We start from the raw sequence: 22,369 nt of genomic DNA, 5'->3' as shown, positions 1-22,369 counted from the left end.
TGCTTTGAAAGAAGGAAAGCTGCTGGACTCAATTATATAGAAATGTAAATTTGATGTAGCACTAATACTGAAACAGGGAGAGAAGTTAATGCCGCTGGATTGCGCTAGCCTCAGCTGCAAAGTGTACTGGAAGTTCACAGTAAAGTTGCTAAAAATGAAGGATAAAGACTTTTTTTTCAGTGAAAGCCTGTATGGGGAGAGCCACCTTCCTCTGGCTGTCCAAAGCCCAAGTCCGAGAGTGCCATTGGGATAACATCCTAATGAACATGAAATGTAGATGTTTTAAGAAACCCAGGATGTTTCCAACGTCCCAGTCCCAACAATGAACACAAAATTAAATAATCTGTCACGCACTTTAGATGTTGCCTCAGTTTAACAGGCAGACGCTTAAGCAGTGTGTGTGAGGGAAGCGCAGGCACGGATATGTTACTCCTCGTTAGCCCTTGCAGAGGAAACGGTGTGAGGGAGAGTGGGTCCAGCTAAGAATATACCACACGCGTGAAAATGTGCCAAGTCTGCCTCTGCCCTGTGTTTAGCATTGTCAAACCACCAGGGAAATAATCTGTCTCAGCTGACAACAGAAAAGACAAATACGTGCACTGCCAAGTGCCGTCGTGGGAGAGCTACAGCAACACAAGGAACCAGGTAAGCCAAAAACCCAAACCTGCCATTATGAGAGCAGCCCCTGGGAGATGCTTCATGTTGTGAATGCAATGGTGGATGGCCTTAAGTGGGGCACGGGTTACAAATGCGAGACATCTCCATGGTCAGAGGAAGGTGATCCTGTTCTAGGAGAGATGCATCCTCCAGTGTCCAGAGGAGAAGATGGCCAAGTTGTCCAACTTGGTCCGGAAGATGGGCCATAATCCAGGTCAGATGCTGGATCATCCAGTTCCCAGCCCTGCACTTGCTTAACTGACCACTTGGCTTTCATCTGCCACTGACAGGAGAAGATGGCATGCAAAGCTGCAATCTGGGAAAGAGTGCAGGCTCCTGGCCAGTGTGAAAGGTCAACCAGATGATCAGGCCCAGTCAGCATGGGTTTATGAAAGGCAGGTCCTGCCTGACTAACCCAATCTCATTCTATGGCAAGGTGACCCACTTAGTGGATGAAGGAAAGGCTGCAGATGTTGTTTACGTGGACTTTAGTAAAGCCTTTGACACCATTTCCCACAGCATTCTCCTGGAGAAACTGGCTGCTCACAGCTTGGACAAGTGTACACTTTGCTGGGTAAAAAAACTGCTTAATATCTTTGTCAGTGATCTGGATGAGGGGATTGAGTGCACCCTCAGTAAGTCTGCAGACAACACCAAGTTGGGTGGGAGTGTTGATCTGCTTGAGGGTAGGAAGGCTCTGCAGAGGGATCTGGACAGGCTGGATCGATGGGCCGAGGCCAACTGTATGAAGTTCAACAAGGCTCAGTGCTGGTCCTGCACTTGGGTCACAACCATCCCGTGCAGTGCTACAGGCTTGGGGAAGAGTGGCTGGAAAGCTGCCTGGAGGAAAAGGACCTGGGGCTATTGGTTGACAGATGGCTGAATATGAGCCAGCAGTGTGCCCAGGTGGCCAGCAGCATCCTGGCTTGTATCAGAAATAGTGTGGCCAGCAGGATTAGGGAAGTGATTGTCCCCTTGTACTCGGCTTTGGTGAGGCCACATCTAGAGTACTGTGTTCAGTTTTGGGCCCCTCACTACAGGAAGGACATTGAGGAACTGAAGTGTGTCCAGAGAAGGGCAACGAAGCTGGTAAAGGGTCTAGAGAGCAAGTCTGATGAGAAGCGGCTGAGGGAACTGGGGTTGTTTAGCCTGGAGAAAAGGAGGCTGAGGGGAGACCTTATCCCTCTCTACAACTACCTGAAAGGAGGTGGTAGCGAGGTGGGGGTTGGTCTCTTCTGCCAAGTAACAAGTGACAGGACAAGAGGAAATGGCCTCAAGTTGCACCAGGTGAGGTTTGGATTGGATATGAGGAAAAATTTCTTCACCAAAAGGGTTGTCAAGCATTGGAACAGGCTGCCCAGGGCAGTGGTTGAGTCACCATCCCTGGAGGTATTTAAAAGATGTGTGGATGTGGTGCTTAGGGACATGGTTTAGTGGTGGACTTGGCAGTGTTAGGTTAACAGTCAGACTCGATGTTCTTAAAGGTCTTTTCCAACCTAAATGATTCTATGATACTGTGATTTGAGCCTGGTGTGCTCCAGCAACCAGCCAAAGCTGGGTATTGGGCCCCATCAGCTGCATTTACCCCATCAGACCTGGAAGCAAAAGGGAAGGCATAACGCAGTACCATGGATTTACGGAAACTGGGGCCAGAGGAGTCTCAAGTATAAAGTCAAGATGTGACAAGTCTGTAGAAAGCATCAGTTTCTCACTTGCACACACAGTCCCTCTCATTTCTGAGTACATCTTGAAATATATTCTCCTCCCTGGAAAAATCTTGCCTCCCTTCTTCTCAGCCAGAGACTGCAAATGGGTTTGTGAACCTTAGTACATCATTTACAGCTGCTGTAAATCTGGAACGATGTACACTATCAGATGTGCAGGTCTCATTTATAAAGCAGGATTTATGGTTTCACCCCTTAAATCTGCAGATGGGTTTCATTGTGATTTATGCCTGTGTCATGAAGGACCATATATAAGAATTACCTGATCTTATCGAGGGACCTATTCTTTTTGGCCCTTATCTTTCTTCTGAAAGCAGAGACTACTTAATCACTGTTAGCTATATACTGAGTGCAGTGCCCTCTGTGATTTACCCATATCCCTGTTTTCAGTATTATTAGCTTGTGATGTTAGGACTAACCCAATGATATATTCACAGCCCCTGCTGAATTGCAAATATATATACAATTCATAAATGGCTCTTTGGTGACTGTGTTGGTAAATATAATTACAGTCTTTTTAAAGGAGACATTACATCAACATTAACTGAATACCAACATCAAACTGATGTACGAAAAAAGCTCTTTGGGTCCTCTGAGTAAAATATTTAGGTTTCCACCGTTATTGGGAGAGGCTACACCTCAATAGCATAAAATGTAGGGAAAAACTCCCATTTCTGAGAAAGTTGGAGGCCAGATTTCTGAAAGCATTCAGTCACCTAACCACCACTGATTAAAAAAGGCATTGAAACACTACAGAAGATCTTGCCTGGAGAAGCATAGGGACACCTATTAAAGTTTCACAATACCCCATGCATTAGACTCCCGTAGTTTTCACTGGACTTGGGAACCTAAGAGCTTGTCAGAATGCCACTTAGGCTTCCCCACCTCTCTTCCAGTGCTGACGTGTCCTCAGAAATCAGGCTGATAACCTGTTCTTCCTTGAAAGCTAGTAAGTCATAGGGTCCTGGAGACGTTTTGGTATCTTGCAATCAGTGGAATTGCCTTTGATGGCTTGGGTCCAACTGCATAAAAAAAGATAACCTGTGCCCCTTAGGTGGGTTTGAAACATCTGCAGCAATTGCTAGGAGATGCTGCAGTGTTTCAATAGATCTGTTTACTCTCACATATACTAACAGCCAAGTGAACGCTCAAAACATGAAGCTCCAGCATTGCATCATATTCTGCAAGTGCTCCTTGGCCGTGTACGTCTGATAGTCCTTTTCTCTGTTTTTGGTCCAGGATTGGCAGGGAGTTTCTCCACATAAAATCTCATACAAGCCTGCGGTGAGACTGTCTTGAGAGAGGTCTCCTTCAGCCAAGGGGTGAATTAATCCTTGGTTTCCTGCTTCTCGCAGATCCCAGCACTAGGAAACTATACAAAATGTGGCATTGCCACTGCCCTTCCAGCAGCTGTGACTGGGTGTTGTAAGGGAAGGACCCAGGTGTGTTTGAGGCTCCACCTCTACAAACAGGTCTCAACAGTGATTGGGCTTGAGCCCAGTCTTGGTCTCAAGCACCACAGACCTACCATAAGGGCAAACCTCATGTCTAATTGCACATTCATTTATATGAGAAGATAAGTGTAGCAACAGCCCTCTTCTCCCTTCCGTTTCTGCTCGGCAGTAAAAAGTGCGCCCTGGGAAGAGGTTGGAGGGAGCAGATAGACTATCAAGCCCTCAGAAAGCATCAGGCTGTGAGATGCTACTGCTGAACCTCCTCCCATGTCCCCTTTCCTTCTGCCTGCCTAGACCAGCAGCTATCTGCAGTGCTGGACCATTTCAGAGAGGGAGTTAAAGTGCTTTCAAGTAGCATTTTCCTCCCTGTGTCCCCCGGGACATTTGTGAGAGCAACGAGATAGGGATTGCAGGGAGCAGTTTCTTACCCCAGGCTCTCTAGATTTTTTTGCCTTGCAGGAGAGGAACTTACCAGGCTTGCATCCCCGCTCTTACCTTGCCTGCCATGGCAGTAACTTCTTCCCCTCTCACGGAGAAAAAACCCCAGCAGATTTCTGGAAACAAAGTTGGGACTTTGGGTCACCTAAAAGATTGCACAGAGGGTGTCAGGGCTGGGTGGAATGGTTCGCTTAAATGAATTTGGCTTCAGGAAATGACTCTTGCGATTTGCGTCCTGGTTATTTTTTACATCCACATGAAGCTATGTGATGTGCCAGGACTTTGATCTCAATTATTGGCACAGAAGCCGCAGAGGGCGAGACGGTCAGGCACTGGGCATAATTTGCTGCGAGCCGTGTGTGGATGCAAGCTGCTAGGAAGTCCTTTTAGGAGCTTGAGAGTGGCCTAAGCTGCCTGTGTAGGCACAGACACTTTGTCTGAGGTATTCTTAGGGCATGCCTACCAGGCTGAGCTGCTGCAGGGATTTAGGGAAAGGAATGCTAAATTTCTGGATCCCAAAAAGTTGTAGATGCACGTGACGTGCTGAACAGCTCAGCCTGGATGGGATGGGAGCACTTCTGAGACCCAGAGGTTGCAACAACTGTAAACATCTGGGGAGCTTTAAACAGGGAGATGCCTTTGGAATTTACACATCTGAAAGACTGTCAAAAGCTGAATAGGGATTTTTCAGCATCACAGTATTAAGACACCTCCATCCCACACAGGTTTAAGTCCTTAAGTAGATCTTTTGCACACCACTCAACTAATTCAAGAATTTTCTTATTCTATGTTCAGCTTCCCAATGACTCTTCCATTTGCTTGCAGGTTGACAGCCAAAAGCACCTCAGTTTAGATTTTTAACTGTTAAGTAATGTATATTTTTCATCAAACTAAGTAGAAATCTTAAATGAGGTATAGATTCTTACCAAAAGTTCAGCTTTCAGCAGTTCTCATTACATCCATTTAAAAAAAGGTGTAGGCAGAAGGGTTTTTTTTTTCAAAAGTGTAGAAATTAATTTCTTCTTCAAGCTTCCATAATTCAAACAGCAATTTAAGGAGTACAGAAATATGACCCATTCCCAGTGCTGTCACATCTCCCTATTTTCTCTCACACACAGAAATTTAAGAACAAAAATCTCAGCCCCAGAGGAGCATCTCAGATGACACAAGTGCATGAAAATAAGAGGCTGTGATGCTCAGTGTTTTGTAGCTTTCTAAGTGGGCCTAGAAACATTTACAGCCTTAGCTAATCACATTACATTTGCTTAATTAATGGGAAGAGCCTATGCTCTCAAGCTGACAGGCTTTGATAGATGAGTACAGCTGCCCTGGCTTCCAGCAGCATGTGTGAGTGCTTAATAGGAATAGGTTGGGGGGCAGTAAGGGATGCAAAGCAAGGAAATAAATGCACTAGATAGGAATGGAGTTGCCATTCGAGCTTTCTGAGCACCTGAGATGGAGACGTAGCTCCGAGACACCTTTGTGTTCACTGTACCTGAGGCTGTGCAGGGATCTGACCCAGCATTGCTGCATGGAGGGGGCAGCCCTTCCCCTGGGACAGCTCAGACTGTGCCTGTGCCCGTGGGGGTGCTCCCACCAGCTTAACATCACTTCAGGCAGCTGGAAAGAACCTTATTGTAACAAAGAGTTGGCTATAAATAAGGGCTCGAGGACAAGGAGAGCAGCAGTGGTTTCCTAGGCAGGGAAAGAGAAATTCTGCTGTAGATGGCACAGAAAATCACTTGCATTTTTCAGAGCTTCTCCTGTACTTAAATCAGAAAAAACAGCCTTGTCTCTTGAATTATCTGCTCTGTTCCTGTCCAAGTGACTTCTCACGTGCTTGCATTACAGTACCCGAGCCTGAAACACATGATATAGGCAGCTGCCAGGCCAACTGCTCTGATGATAATTGAGCCAGTTGTACATACTTTCATACATCATACCCCATCGCATCCGACTCTTACTCACCCTGTTACCAACTGTTTCTTGTCTGTTTTCTCCAGCAAACGGACTTTATCAGTGTAATTTGCAAGAAACCCTCCCAGTCCCAGCTGGGGAAGTAATACTCTCCCCCATCTCCCTTCCACCACTTTCTTCAGGGCTTTAAGTTGTGCAGCAGGGCCAATTAGGAATTCAAACCAGGTAGAAAGTGAATATACAGTAGCAATAAGAGCCAGTGGCATGATTGATGATGCTTATACAAATGCTTCTGGCTTGAAAAGCAGTGTCTGGGTTGATTCCAGAAGCTGTGTCTAATTTCAAAAGGATCTGCTGGGGAAAAAAAAAAAAAAAAAGAGGGTTAGCAGCGCATACTACAGAAAGCAACTTCCACAGATTATTCCATCCCCAAAATATCATCCAATTACTAAGAGCAAAGCGTGAGAGAACTAACAAGAGCTTTTACTCATACTGATCCTCCTGCACATATACTGAAATAGGGATGAGACTTTTTTTGATGTGGTCTTCAAACAATCAGAGTTGCATTGGTCTAAGTATGGTTTTTAAACTTAGATTGTTACATATGCTAGGAATAATGGCTTAAATTTATGAAAACCTGAGTAGCTATTAGCCATAGTAAAAAAGAAAACACTGAATTTCCCACTGATTCAAATAGATCTGTGCAATATTGGGAGAAAACAGGAGATTTTCTTACATCAGCCTCTGATTTTTACTGATATTTGCTAGCAATGCCTGTCTGTGTGTCTGTGCATTCGTGCACAGCTTCAACGTAGTTAAACCAAAACCCCTCATTCCCTGCCTGTCCTTCCTCATCAATCAATGGCCCCTCAGTACCATCCTGGCACATCCCTTCTGCCGGGCACGGCAGGAAGGGAACAGAAATCCTATGGAAAGACGTTGACCCAGATTTACCCTGGAAGCCGCAAGCCCAGGAGCAACAGAAGATGAATGCAGGGTGGGCATCAAGGAAGCGTGCGGACCTGCCAGCTCTACAGAGGCACAAGCGATGAGCTAGTGGATATCTGGATATCTGCCAGCCTGGGCTGCTGGGCATCCGGAAATCCTGGGCAAGTGCAGAGGGACACTGTGTCCCACGCACAGCAAGTCCGACGCATTGGGATGCATTAGCCTTCTTCCACATGTGCAGAGGCTATTCTGAGCAATCCAGTTTGGGATGCTTTAAAGCATGCTTTTGGACCCGAAGGAGTTGTTAGGGTTGTGTGTACAGGCTGGAACAGGACTGGGAGAGCCCCGTAGGGTGCAGGGTGAGTGCACAGGCATGGAAGGGTGGTTAAGATGGGACAGGGGAACCAGAGGTCTCCACTAACTCTTGGCACTGAGGCGAGTATTTGCACAGCCCAACCTGAGATATTTAAATGAGGTGTCTAATTTAAGACTGTGGTCTCCAGAGGCCCTTGTGTATTCATTGGAGAGAGGCAGGCTTTCCTGCGGGGTGATCTGTATTACGTGGGAGAGGAGCCCATGTCATCCTAAAACTGCAGAGGGAGCCGTGGTAGTTTGGACTCTTCACTTGCAAGTGGTAGTTTGGACTCTTCACTGTGCCAAATGCACAGAGTTAAATGCTGTGGCCAGCACATCTACCTGAGAGGGAAAAGCCATAGTGCACAGGTGTCTGGATGGAACAGGACATCCCTGGCCCTAGGCACAAGACCCCTAACCCTCAGCGGACCATATCCTTATGGTCCAACAAGAACCACTTCCCTCTGGGTCCTACTGTCAGGACCACTGCTCCTGGCCTCATCCTAGCTCTTGCCAGCGGTGTAAAGCATGATTTCCCTTTACCCAGGTGTCTGAATACTACTGACATCTGCCTGGCACCTACTGCCATCAGTCTGTTTCCTGGACTGCATGTGGTGCAACTGGTCCATGACTCAGAGGTGGGTGTATCATCCCTCTGAGTAACATTAACCACGGTAAGACGTGGGACAGCCTGCAAAGTCCCACCTCTTTGAAAGCTTTTGCTCCTTTGGTGACTACTACTTCATTGCCTTGAAAGTGGTGGGTATCCTTAGCATCAGTAGAGATCGTCAAGTAGGTTTAGGATTTTCAGGGTGCTGGCCATTCTTTTGTTTTGTAAATACCAAGAGAGCTGCAGTCAGATGGGTAATCACTGATGCTTCGTTTAAGGCATTGTTGCATATGGCAATTCATTACAAAGCCCCAGGGAACTAGAATGAGGTTTTTATTTTAAAAGCTATAATCTCTAGGACACACACAATGTTCTCTCGCAACCCAGATTTGTCACAGCCGGCTGCTATAAAGCACCATTCTCTGCTGTAAGCCATCTTCAATGCATTGTCATTATAATTGACAACAGATTTTTATTTTTTTTCAAGTGACATTCGAGGAGGATTGGAGGATGACAGCACATGACTGAGTAAAATTACAGTTAGGGAAACACAGGAAGAGCCGACTCTTCCCAGAGAGCTTGTGGCTGTCAGGCAGGATTTTCTTTTTTGTGTCTGAAATGGGATTAAGCCAGAAGGCTCATGGATTTACTGCCATTTGTGCTCTGGTCCTTTATAAAAACAAGTAAACCAGTGTCTGTTTTGAATACACTGGATTAAGATCTGACCTCACATTTTGCAGGGTTTGGGCATTGGACGAGTCCCTGGCAGGGCCCGCTGTGCACCAGGGGGTCCGGGAGACTGGAGAGAGCTGCCCACACCACTGCCCTGGGCTTTCCAGGGTGGTCATGAACGAGCCCCTTTGGCTTGCTGGGACCACCCCCCCCCCCCAGGCCTTGCAGGCTGCTGCATCATATACACAGGGGGGTCTCCAAATTTGTTTTTGAGGTTTAAACAATTCCTCTCCCCTACTCATGTTTCATGCAAGCAGCATTAAGCTCTTCTTTGTCTAATTACTGCCTCCCCTCCACCTCTGTGGTTCCTCTACTCATTCAACTGCCCGAGACTCCTCTTTGTTCAGATGAAGCCTCTGCTCCGTGCCACCTTACAGACACAGCCCTGAGCGGCCTGACTACGTTTTAGATCCTACATTCAAAAAGGCTTCAAGCCAAAAAACCCATCAAATGTCGGTAAGTCTTAAACAGATGGAGAGTCAGTGGCAAAAACTACAACAGAGAATGCTCCAGAAAGGCGATGCAATGAAGAAAGGCTCTTATACCAGCTATGGTGGATAATATGGAAGGAAGATGGAAAGGTAGTGATGGAGGAATAAAGACAACAGCTAAGAGAATGAAAGGCAGATAAGGAGAAGGAAAATATGAAAGGAAAAATTATCTGAGTGCTGATTTGTGGAGAGTCACTTTACTGTTGCAAGCTGCAAAGTACAAATGCTCTGCTTGAAAGTAGAGCCAGCCATGCAAAGCATTTTCTCTGTAATGCATGCCTTTGGTCAGCACTCTGGATTATGCTGTAATGGCCTCCCGTAAATCTTTTAAGCACAATTGAGTGAACATTTAACTGCAGTGGTTTTATGAGGATAGCAGGTCAGATGGACTACAGCCCCTCTGCAAACTGTGCCACTTACTGTACTGCCTCAGTGGGTATTATTTGTGCTAGTTCTTAGAGATTAAATACATCTCTGTTCCGTTTTGTATGGCAAAAATGCATTAAATACTTATTATGAGGCTACCTCTGCATGTCACTGTCATTTTTATGTGGTCTTGTAGTACTAACCCCAGTGAAGACGGGCTCCTTGACTAAGAAGGGCACTGCAAAGCGAACAGAAAGGCAATTCTCAAAGCACAAGAACTAGCAAGGCTCAGAGTGCAGGTAAATAAAAATAAACTCTGTTTAAAAAAAAACCCCACACCCATAAACTGACAAGTGATTGATTGACCTGCATGAGCATCTTTCTGCCTTTTAGAAGGATGTTACCAGATGAAGACAGGAATAAATTATGTAACAGAATTGAATGTTTTAGGGAGAGGTCATTTCTTAATTGAAATTGTCCAGTAAGAAGGATGGCTGCGAATTAAGGCATAATGGCAGAGCCGCGTGCCTTTTGTATGAATAAAGAAGTTGGTCACAACTTTTCTGTCAAAAAGATTACTGAATTGAAAATTATTGGTGAAGCTGGCATTTTTTTGGAGTGCATCTCCTTTCACAGAAGCACTCCCCGTTTCTGTTGCTAGAAGCCTAACCACTGCAAGGTCTCAGCCACTTCTTCCCCTCATGGTGTCTAACTGAATAATATCTGATTTATATTTTGGCTTGCTTGATGAAAAGTCAACATTTTTTCTGCATTTCTCTCCATTGCCCTCCTCTGTCCTCTGCCTAAGAAGGGGAAAGCAGAGAAATAAAGCAGCTACAGAATGCTGCCTCCCAGAACCTCTGAATGGACAATGTGCTTTAGCAGTGACTGAGGGCTCCTTTGAAACCAACAATAAAAGCATCTTTTCTGTCGAGGAGCACAAGGCTCGCAGGGACAAGAGACTTTAATGACACCATTATCTTTCAGGCAATTAGGACTTGCTGGCACAACCCAGCATTGGTACGGGCACTGTTTTGATTGCACTGCAATGGCTTAGTGAAACGTAGACTGCTGAGATTTAGGAACATCATAAATCGCTTTTAATCTCAAACCACCGTGGATAAAAATGTACTAACACGAGCATAATCAGAATTCAAAGGCATATTTTCTCTTTTAAAAACATATGCCTGGGAACAGAGGTCTCCCCTCCTCCCATCCTCTCCCCGCATACACGAGCTATGGAACGCTGATTCTCCTGCTTTTCTCCTAAAGCGCCTGCAAAAATGGGTTTGAGCCTGCCAGCTGCATGTGTGTTTGTTGTGCATTGTGGATTATATTTTAATGACATAGCCTAAGCCTCTTATGCTCAAACGAATGTGCATTTAACTGTCTGTGCGTTCGTGCCGATTTATAAGGTAGAGGGTCAGCCAGTTTATCCCTCGGCTTCTCTGCGAGGGCACTGCCCAAGAATTTTAATGGAGCTTTCAAAAGCCTCCCGTTACACCATGTGCCCTTAACGGAGAGCCCTCCTGCCTCTGAAAGTTCCCTCTTGTTGCTAGACACAATGAAATGCGAGCCATAATCCCTGCAGAGAGCGCCCGGATTATTTCGTGTCGCAGTGTGTAGCCGGGATGCAAAGCACGGCTCCCTCCGCTCTCCTGCCACTACCAGGGGATTCGTTTCATCAGTTCGGAAAGCTATTTCGGAGGGAAGGGAGGTTATGTAGGTCACCGATTCATCCCTGCTGCCTTGCAAAAAGAATTCATTATGAAATTTCACTTTAATTAATGCAATGCACCAGCTCTTAATAGTATTTCATCAGGACATCTGGTAAAAGCACATTAGCTACAGTTTAATGTTAGAGACATAATTGAACAGAACTCCTGTTGGAGCTTGGCTTTTGCAATATGTTTCACTTCTGCTTCTCCTGCAAGCTGCCGATTAAAGGAATTGTGGGACTCCCTCGTCGGAAGGTGATGGAGCCTGAGCCAAAGCCTCTTCAACTTAACGGAAAGGCTCAGGTGAACATTCACAGGCTCTGAAGTGGGTCTCTGAGGAACAAATCCACCATCCATCCTATATTTACATACCAGGTACTACTGATACCGCTATCGATCTATAATCCTGAATATAAAGTAACAACTCTGGTGTTTAGTTCCAGTTGTGTTTGAAAGGCCATCGTCAAAAGGCCTTTATAAACCATTTTCTTTTGGCTTAACTTAGAGCTTTTTCCTGCTCTAATTTTATCTCTGCATAATTGTGTGTTTTAATACTTATTTGATTATCTGCCCAAATTAATGTCAGCGCAGCAGCTTTCCAAACAGCCGTATTAAATATTCACATCCAAATGGGATTTTTTCAGCCCTTTGTTTTGCAATGATCTCCTGGAGCATAAATGTGAACTCTCAAAAGATTTTAGTTACTCAGTAAGTACTAGGTCATGATTATTTAAGTCTAACTAACAGGCTAAAGAGCCTTCGGAAGATTAATATATTTAGAAAAAGTTTGTGAACTGTTTGAAATCTTATGTTTGATTTGAGGCTGCCGCCTCCACTTCTTTTTTTTTTTTTTGGGTAAGTGTTTGAATAGCCAAGAGTAATAATAAAAAACATCCACCCCTAATGCGAGTGCAGATTGCTTAGTTTCCCTTTTACACTCTCCCCCTTCGGCAGTTTTTTCACCATTGTTTTTGGGGCAGTTTTACTCCCAACCTTTGCTGAGAAGGGACACAAAGGACTAAGGTGTTAGAGAAGCTTTTTCTGCTGTTCGGTTGTACCTTGGGTTATTTTCTGCACCAGTAAGAAAGAGAAGGGGACAAGGTGGCTCTGGACAAGCGCAGTATGCCCTCACCGAAAACCCCAGCGGGTTCCCCGTGGTGCCCGGCACCTGGCAGTCCTGCTGGCAGTACCTACACGTGTGAAGGGCTCCCGAGGGCGCACTGACCTCCCCAGTCATGCCAAATGGCTGGCTGCATCCAGAGGACCCCACGCCACCCACCCTGCCTGCATTTGCTGCCGGATGTCATCGCAAGGGGCAGGTGGGACCAATGGAGAGCACTGGGACAAGGCCAGTCCACACGGCAGGTAAGGCCATCCCTCCTTGCAGATGCTGTCCCGGGGTCTATCCTCCCTGTAAAACAGCTAATCCTGATACCACATGAAAACACACAGTGTTCCCGTCCTCATCTGGTCAGCGCATGGGAATTCATTTCTGGGAAACAGCCAAATTGCCCCAAAGCGATGCTAAGACCCTCTTAGCAGTACAGGCTGGCAATAAATTTGATCCCGTCCTTGAAGCTGCTCTGCGCAGTAGATACAAACCCAAGCCCACATTATCAAATTCAAGGCGCCAGCCTCTCTCCAGGGAGGAGCACCAGCTCTGTCCCACCTTTGCAGAGATTGTGGTAAAAAGCTGTTGTAGAGAAGAGACAGCTGGGCAGTAAAAGATGCTGTGCCATAGCCAAACTGGCTCTCCAGTGATATTTCAGTGTTACAAGTCCCATCCTGGTCACAGTAAGAGGAAACCCAACTGAGACCATTGCTAGGACTGAATAAGTCAGCAGTTTGGCATTAGTTGGCAATAAAGTATAGGAAACATATAGGCAGCCTTCTTCCCTGCAGGTGAGGCTGATGCTAACTCTCCCAAGAAGCAGAAGTAGTTTAACCAACACAGGCATCAGTAACATTATTTGTATGGCCAGTTCTGAAAGTCCTCTGGATGCTAAGAGGAACAGCCAGACTGGCATTGGATCGCACCATTTGTTTGTTGTTCCCTTAAGACAACATTGCCAAAGAACTCATCATTTTAAAAATAAGCATTAGCTTCTGCCCCTTGGAAATTTGAAACAGCAACCTAGCTGTGGGCTCACATGGCTTACGCTTGGTGCTCACGGGTGCGTTCTCCCAGGGCAGCCCATCGCTGATACAGTCACTGGTACTGGCGACTCCATGGGTCAAGCAGGATTCAAGCTTTTGTTCTGTAAAAAAACCCCCAAAGCTGTCGTGTAGATAAGTCCAAAGGCATTTTACAAAGAGTAAATTTTTTTCTAAATTAAGTAGAACTTGTGACCTTTTCCATTTTTATTTCATCTCCATGATGTGACAAGCTGAATCCCAAATTAGGAAGGAGAGGGATTGTTTAGGAAAAAAGTCAATTGAAAATACTGGGAAATATGCCGCTTCTGGAAGCAGCCCATATGTAGGAGGTATTTACAGTTTGTATCAGGGACTGAACCTCTCAAGATAGCTGGCCTTAGGCCTCTTCTTTCAGCATTTAATATTTATCTTCAGCTAAGTCTATGCTAATCATAGTTTCTCAGCTTGAAGCAAATTGAGCGCAAGTCCCAGCAGTGCTAGGTGTTCAGTCATCTCACCAACTTCAGCTCTTTCTTTCTCCACGCTTCAGAACTCTGTGCTCTCATTTCTGCAGCCTACAGAACAAGATCTGTCACCTCTGAGCATCCTGACTGCAAAGTGGTTGGACTGATTAATGAATGCTTTAAGATCCTGAAATGAAAAATCATTAGTGCCAATTCTCTATTCTTATGGCAGCAGGTTTCGTGTGAATTTTCCCAGAATAATTGTTGCATGTTAGAGTAAACCCACCAAACAAGTAGCAGAGTGCCATCTCTGACTTTAAGTATTTCATGCGGGTGGTGTGACTCCTCTTCCCCACGAAACACCTTCTGTCAAAGGCTGCCCAAACACCCCCCCGCATCAGTAAGCTAACCCTTCTGGTCAAAGGGTGCTGAAGGAAACAAAGAAACTTCATCAAGCTGAGCAAAAAAAAAAAACGTGGGAATGAAACTCTGTGACCAGCTCTGTGGGAAACTCAATGCCAGAAACCAGCTTAAGCTCTTGTGAAACTTTGGAGACAGCGATGAGGGCAGGGCAAGGCAGGAAGCTCCCCGGGGATGGCGGGCAGCACCCTGTCCCCAGCTCACACCATTGTGCTTTGTTCAACCTCCACAATTGTGTGAGCAGAGCCCAGAGCATCAGCCTTCACTTCTAATTTCCTGCTTTTTTGTCTGCTCACATCCCAGGCCTGTTCTTTGAAACACGGCTCTTATGGAGCTTGCAGAAAAGAACCCCCTGCCCCATAAGCATGTGCCCAGGCCTTTCAGTGGGTTCCCAGCGCCAGGGCTCCCGCTTGACGGGGACATGGGCTATTGAGATGCAAAGAGGCTTGCCAAATACCTGACTGGGTCTTGGGTGGGTTAGGCCTGACTACTGCAGTTAAGAGGAGCTGCTGTCACAGAAGCCACATGATAACCACCTCTGCATGCAGCAGTCCGAGGACCAGCTCGTGACTTGTTCACCTAGGCTGACTGCTCAGCAGAGATTGTCCTAATCACGGACCGTATGATGTCTCTTACCCAGATTTGCAGAGGATTTGGCTTTATGGAACAGGCTCCTGATTCACAAAGCTCCTTCATTCTCTTGCTCCTGCTCTCCTACTGAGCAAATCCAGGATTTTGTCTGAGTCCCTCCTCTTTGGCTGCTGGACCTGACCACATGTCCAGTATGAGCTCTCAGACTATATGTCGCATGCCCTGATCTGCATGAGAGAGACCTGGGAGGAAGGATGGAAACTAGAGAAGTAGTAACGCTTGTGGCAAGTCAGGCTGATGTGTTGGCTTTGGAATGATGCTGCTTGTCTCCCAGGATTTGGCAAAGGGAGCGCTTAATTCAAAAGAAATAAAAAAGCTGTTCCAAAACTGCCAGGAAGATGAGGGGATTTTGCCTGTCTCTGCTCCGCACTCAGCACTGCTGGACATCCCCATCACCGCCGGGAACGCTAATCCCTGCGCCCACCGACCTGGCAGGTCTTCCTCCGCCGGCCCCCTCCCTTTGGCACCGCACACCGCAGCGACACAGCGCCCGCACATCTCTCCTGCCTCGGGAAGCCTTGGCCTGCCCGACCTGCTGGCCACTTACACGTGGTTCTTGGAGCTGGAGGGAAGCAGCAGTGATTTGCCACAGTGGTGGGAAACCCCCCCCCAAACCAGAGCACGCCTCTGTGCTGTCGCTCCTTGTCTCTCCCCGTCATGGGCTCCAGCACACAGAGTCACGTCCCTGCTCTGTTCTGCTGCAAGCAGGTCCCGTGTCATCCCAGAAACTGTGTCCGTGAGATCATCTGTGAAATATTTATTCCCCTCGCATGCAAGAGAAAAAGAAGCAAAAAGCCTGCACAATATTGATGGAATCCCTGATAGCCAAATATTGAATTATTTACAGCCTAATTGAGCAAGTGATACTCATGAGATCGCTTAGGCTGCAAGATGCAATTAATACTTATTATATAAAATAATAATTTCACAAAATTGGTCTCTTCTACTTCAGACTTTGTTTTGATGCATTGGTGAGTCCCCGAAAACCAGGTGAGATCACTTTGCAGGAGAAGAGCTAGAATATCCACAGGCACTTGAAATATCCACAGGCTTTTGTCAGAGCACTGCTGTGAAATAGGAAAGGGCTCTCAAACCACCAACTAGCTGCTCGAAGATACGCATCTAGAACCATTTCAGATGCTCAGCTGAATCTTACCTGGCTGCCAGCTGTTGCTCCAGAAGGGCACAGATCTCCCACAGGTCCTGTGTTACAACTGAAAGTCTTAGGCAAATGCCCTGGACACCCCGAGGCGTCTCAAATGACATTAAATACGTACATGCAAGACGCAGAATTGAGCCAATGTGACCGCTGGCCCCAGCAGACCTCCCAGCACAGGGAGCACTGACCAAGAACTACAACACTCCCTGTGCCACAGCATCCTTCGTCTCCTTTTTACTGTACCGTTTGCTGTGTAGCTGTAGTGCAGTACTTCATATGTGCACTAAGGTTCTCCTTTCTGCCCAACCTACAGCGGAGAGAACAGTTAGCCACTGAACCCCAGCTCACAGAGCTTGGATTTCCAGACACAGAGCTTTTCTGTCCCGTCCCAGGTACACAGGTGGATGTGGCAGCTGTCACAGAGGCTTGGCTGCTTCTCTAATGCCAAACTTCTCTCCAGCTCTCTCTCTCATTAGTAGATACTGGATTAGTCCGCAAGTTGTGTCTCTTAAAACACTATTATGTTCTGTATTCCCCACTATATTCTACTCTTAGCAGAGCTTTGGGGGGATTGCCTCCTTCCCACGCACTTCAGCAGCATTTAGCGACCATCCCTTGAAATCACTGGAGCTGAACGAGGCTCTGGGCAGTCGGTTTTGGCCTTAGGATGGTAACAAGCAAAAAGAAAAAAGAAAAAAAAAAGAAAAAAGAAAAAGAAAAGTCTGAGCCAGTATTACAATGCTGTCCTCTCTGTGCCTAATAATGCTCATTTCCTCCCAAGACGAGACACATCATGTATGTCTAAAACCCTCAGCCTATCCCCATTTACAAATTTGAGTACAGCTGTAGGTTTAAAGAGCCAGCCAAAATTAATTATGACAGATTAAGAAACAGAGCAACAAACTGCAATGGCCTCTTGTTAAACTGAAACATCTGATCCAAACCAAGCAATCTCAGCCCCTTGTTAAGCTCCTGCTTAACTCACCATCTCTAGTGTTTTTCTGCTGAGCTCCATCATCTGAGCGTGGTTTCCTCAGATGTACCCAGACTGTCACTGAGCAGCTTTGCCAGCGATAGCCCTGGCCTTGGCTGAGACAGCCGAGAAAGCGGGTTTGTAGGTAACCCACCACCTGTAGGCCTGCACAGTTGAGGATTTTTTGGGGGTTTTTTTTGTTGTTTTCAGGCTTTTGTTCCATTTAAAGTTGGCAGCCAGAAAGGAATAATTAAATCCTCTGCTCATGCCAGGGGAAAATACTTATTTTAGCCAGGCACTTTTGCTTCTTTTCCTTCCCATCTCCCCCTTTTCCTTAAATGAGAGACAAAGGTAGACAGACAGGCAGATGACTTTGCTTGTACAATAAATGCCATATGTCTCAAAAGCCAGTAAGAAAACAAGATAGTGTGAGTATTCCTGCTTTATAGACAGAAGGACCTGAGGGAGGAAGCAGTAACGTGATTTACCTGAAGGCAGTGGTACAGCTGGGATGGGATCCCAGGCTGGGGAGGTGAATTACGCCTTTACAAAGCCAAAACTTATGTAGCTTAAGAATTGTTTTGTTGTTTTACAAATATTATTGTCTAAAATGAAAAAAGGAGGCCATTTGGTTATCAAATACAAGTTTGCAATGTTTTACCCCTCCCTTCTTTTCATTTTGTTTGTAAAAGTCTGTTGAAAACAAGGTAAGGCTGTGGCCAGCTCTCCTTTCTAAATTCCTGTTTAGCAGGAGAGGAACCAGATTGCTCCGAGACAAGCGAATGCAGATTTACCCAGGGGATGAAGATGATGTTAGGTCACTTGGACCATCAGCTTTCACACCCTTTCAGGATCCTTCTCCAGACTGTCTCTGACTACAGCAAAAGTCCCTTTCTGTCGGATGGTCCATAGAAAAAACCACACCACCCACCAGCACAGCTGGTGCTTTCTGCAGTGTTAAGTACAATGAACCAGCGTGTCCTGACCCAGGTCTCGAGGTGGTGGGTATGGCAGGGAAGGTGCTCTCGGTTTGCTTACAGCCCTGAGTATAAAAGGGTGAGTTAGATGGCAATATGCTTTGTATACCTATTTTGAGCACCTTAGACTTGTTAGAGATGCGATGCCTGTTGGAAAACACTTCTTGCTATAAACCAGTTGATGAACATAGAAGAAAACGGCATGCTTTCCCCATTTGCCACTACCCATATTCAGTTGTTAATCTGCTCCTTTCTCCTCCACCCCCCATTATTCGGCAATAGCTGTTTGTTAGTTGCTAAAGAAGCTAAAGAAACAATTCAGACGCTTCAGAAAAAGCAGATAATTTCTCACATGCAGTGCTGAGTATCCAGCAGATGTGACTCAAGATACACACATGCTGTTTTCAGGCAAGTATTCCCAAGGGTTTAGATAAAAATAACGATGAGGGGTATCAGGAGAAATCAGGTTATTTTTAAGTGGAAGGGCTCTAAGGGGGTATTAGCAGGGCTCCCTGAAAATGCTATTATCTTCTTGTGTGGGGGATTCCATAGCATTAGTTGTGTATAATTGGAAAAAAAAAAAAAATAAAGGCAGTAGTCAGGCTAGACATATTCTGGCAGGATAGTGGTAATGGGGGTTACAGCAAATTGGGTTGGTCGCACGTATCAGACACCACCTGATTTACCAGAGGTTTTCAAGGCAGAACTAATGAGATGCCTACAGGGAGCTCTTTACCCCCAGAAGACAGTGGTGAGTCTCAAGAGTCAGGATTTGACCAGCATGGTTTCGATCACCACAGCTCAGCCAACAGGGAAACGATATAGTGGGAGAAATGCTGCGACAGTTTGAGGCCAGATCGCAGTTGACACAGGGTGTTGCAACTTTACTGAAGCCTATGGCCCACACCCAACGCAAGAGTCCAGGAAAGATCATAGAATGATAGAATGGTTTGGGTTGGAAGGGACCTCAAAGATCATCTAGTTCCAACCCCCCCTGCTGCAGACAGGGACACCCTCCACTAGACCACGTTGCCCAAAGCCTCATCCAACCTGGCCTTAAACACTTCCAGGGATGGGGCATCCACAACCTCTCTGGGCAACCTGTTCCAGTGCCTCACCACTCTAACAGTAAAGAATTTCTTTCTAACATCTAATCTAAATTGACCCTCCTTCAGGATACTTCTTCCCAATATCCCCCTCCTTAATCCAGCCCCAGCATCTGTCATCGCACGGAAAAGGACGGAGGCAGCGCAGCCAGTGTTACGCCAAGCAGCTTGCCGAGCCAGCCGCAGACATTTGCCATCTTCTGACCGCAACTGGACAAATTAGGAAAATGTTTTCATTAGCTGCACTCACCTGAAAAATAATCAGCAGCCAACTCCCATTTCACAAGGTGGCCTGGCAAAGAGTCAAGAAACAAAATCCAGTGGCAAATAGATTGCAAAGACAAACATAAACTAAGCCTGTGATGATCCACCATCTTGAATAGAACTTCAGTATCCAATACCAGGATTTTCTGCACTCAGACACACAAATCTCAGGCATTCATACTCTGCCAATATTTTAAGTCATGCCCGTAAAACATATTTGAATAGGATTCAAGCTGATGAAAAGCAAGTTGTTACTTTTAAAGGGGTTTGACCTGTGAATGGAGCTGATGGCTTCAGTCCAGCAGATGACAATCCATTAAATTAAAGAAAAAATTGCCACTGCAATTCTTAGTGCTAGCAAAAGTGTGAGAGAACATGTGGCTCCGCCAGGATGTGCAGAACCATATTTCTGGTGCCACGGATAGCGGCTTGAATGGCTGCAGGCTTCTTGCCTTGCCCTTTCATAAGGCATGAAGATACTTAAGTGTCCGCTGTTTTCAGGGAGACATTTTAGATATAGTAAGCTTATGAAGAGACACATCCCACTTGAGCCATTTTCAAAACACCTCTTCCTTTCAAGTCACCAACTTTCAGCGAAGCAGGGAGAAGAAATAAAGAAACGTTGAGCCAAAGCTCATAAACAGATTTTTTTTTGTGTATGCGCAAGATGAGCCTGGGAAAAGCAAAACAATTCACCTACCCAAGAGTGGCTTTGCAGGGAAAGGTTAAGGAATAATAAAGAGGGATTTAGATCGCACCACTTTACACACATTTACGAGGGAGAAATTCAACACCCAGACAACAAATTCAGTTCAGGTTTTACTTCCTCTCTCCCTTTCCCCTCGCTTAAAGATGACATACCCTTCCATTTGTAAATTACTTTAATTTAAATACTTCCAGGTTAACAAAACGTCTTTAACTTTGACATGCCCCAAATTACAAAACAGAAACAAAACCTCTTGACAAAAGAGTAAGAAAAAAAATAAAATCCAAGCCCAAACCTCCTTTCCTAAGCTGGAGTTTATGGTCTGTGAGCTGGCTGCCCTCCAGAGTCTGACACAATGTCTGGAGCACCCAGAGCAGCTGGAATTCATTTTCTTCCTCCAAATCTATGCACTTTCATATGAAGTCGTGTTTTGGCACTGCCGCGTAAGAGAGAGTTCAGTGCAAAAAATCTAACCCCGGCCGTGTTTCTTTGCAACCCAACACTCGCTGAGCAAACAACGAAAAAGGAGAAGAGGACAAAAAAAAAAAAATAGAGAAAGAAAAGAAAAGCCCTTTCCCTTCCCCCCCCCCCCCCCCCGAGGGCTGTACCATACAGGGGGGCTGTTCATGGCTGTTCAGAAATGGGTCACAACAAGAAATGTTTGCAGATAAAACCAACGCTGTTTTTAATTTTTTCTTCCTTTTTTTTTTTTTAAATAAACATCATGGAGGCCCCTGGAAGACGCTGGGGATGTTCGAGAGTTGATGTCCTGCTGATCCCTTCCGCCTCTCGTTTGTGCGGCTCCCACACCAGCCCCAACGCGCAGCCCCCTTCCGGGGGGTCCGGACCCCGTTGAGCTGCCGCCTCCGAGCCCGAGCCCCCGTGGGGAGCCCGAGGGGGCGGCGGGGCCGCGCGGGCATCGCGCTGCTGCTCCTCGCCTGGGTTGGCGGTGGGTCAAGGGGGGAGGAGGGAGGCGTCCAAGGCACTCCCAGGCAGTCCCGTCACAAAATCACACACTGGAGTTTGTGGGAGCCCGTGGCTCTGTCCCCTCGCCATTTGGTCTTTTTCTTCTTCTTCTGGCTTTTCTCTGGGATCTGTTGCCTGTTTTGGGAGATAGAGAGGAAAATAAGCAGGTGAGACATGAGCAGATGGGTTGGACATCAGCATCCAGAGCCCAGGGCAGCCAGTGGAACGGCATCTTGGCATGCATATGGATATTTGTGTATGTATCTCCGTATACCCTTCCACACCACTCCGCACAGCTAACAAGACATTAATTAATTAAACATTAAGGCTAACGGCAGGGATGTATGTCCTGCCAGGGCACTATACCTGCAGTTGCCCTGGGTGAACTGCTGCCTCCTCCCCTGCCAGGGGGCTGCTCTGGGAAACAGGGATGCTCTAAAAGTGCAACATCATTCATCACGCTGCTGCTAACACTCGTTTGGGAGGAGGGCAAAAGAGATACAGAGCGCACGGAGAAATACACCCTCCTGGAAAGACGTGCTTTCAGCTGGCATTGCCCTTCGCTAACTGCACTGCTGTGGACTTGGTTATGGGGAGGGCGAACACATAATAATGAAAAAACAGAGTCTGCTGCCGATGGGGCTCTGGCCTCCCCTGGGAGCTGTAAAGAGGACCAGAGCACGGATATTGGGGTGCGAGCTGACCCCAGAAAGATGTCCCTGGCTGTCTGAAGTCACAGCCACCAGAAATGTTATATTGAGGGCTTCTCCCTTTTTAATTAAGATCAGGCATTGCTCAAATGCCTGTTTGCAACTGTACCTATTTGCAGCTGCCACTCAGCTAGCCCAGCAGTGCAATTCAACAGAAGAAAGCTTTGTAGTTCACACACCTCATAGGCAGCCTGTAGACTTAGATTTTATTGCAAGATAAACCATACGAACACCAGCAGCTTCCGTAGATTCAAACAGTGTTATAAATAAACAACCCGAGAGTTTGAATAGTTCAAAACCAGCCTCTTTGCTATGTAATACGCTAGGCACTAAACTGAGTGTTTAGACCAAGTTATCCAGACCAGAATGAGACATAGCTGGGGGACAAATCATTATGGCTTTATTTGGTGTTTTTCTTACAGCCTCAG

At 46.3% G+C, this 22,369-nt stretch overlaps 1 protein-coding gene across 2 annotated transcripts in view; it reads right to left on the bottom strand.

The window, feature by feature from the left end:
- Positions 1 to 20,422: 20,422 nt before the first annotated feature.
- MRAS (muscle RAS oncogene homolog) overlaps positions 20,423 to 22,369 on the bottom strand; it is a 40,792-nt gene continuing 38,845 nt past the window's right edge. For both annotated transcript variants that reach the window (XM_075757001.1, XM_075757002.1), the window contains one exon: positions 20,423 to 21,366. In XM_075757001.1, coding sequence (XP_075613116.1) covers positions 21,267 to 21,366 — 100 coding nt within the window. In that variant the 3' untranslated portion in view covers positions 20,423 to 21,266. The remainder of the gene's footprint in view (positions 21,367 to 22,369) is intronic.

The sequence above is a fragment of the Balearica regulorum genome, chromosome 6 (assembly GCF_011004875.1).
Source record: "Balearica regulorum gibbericeps isolate bBalReg1 chromosome 6, bBalReg1.pri, whole genome shotgun sequence".
Classification (NCBI taxonomy): domain Eukaryota; kingdom Metazoa; phylum Chordata; class Aves; order Gruiformes; family Gruidae; genus Balearica; species Balearica regulorum.
The sequence above is the reverse complement of the archived record's forward strand: the minus strand, read 5'-3'. Positions and strand labels throughout refer to the sequence as shown.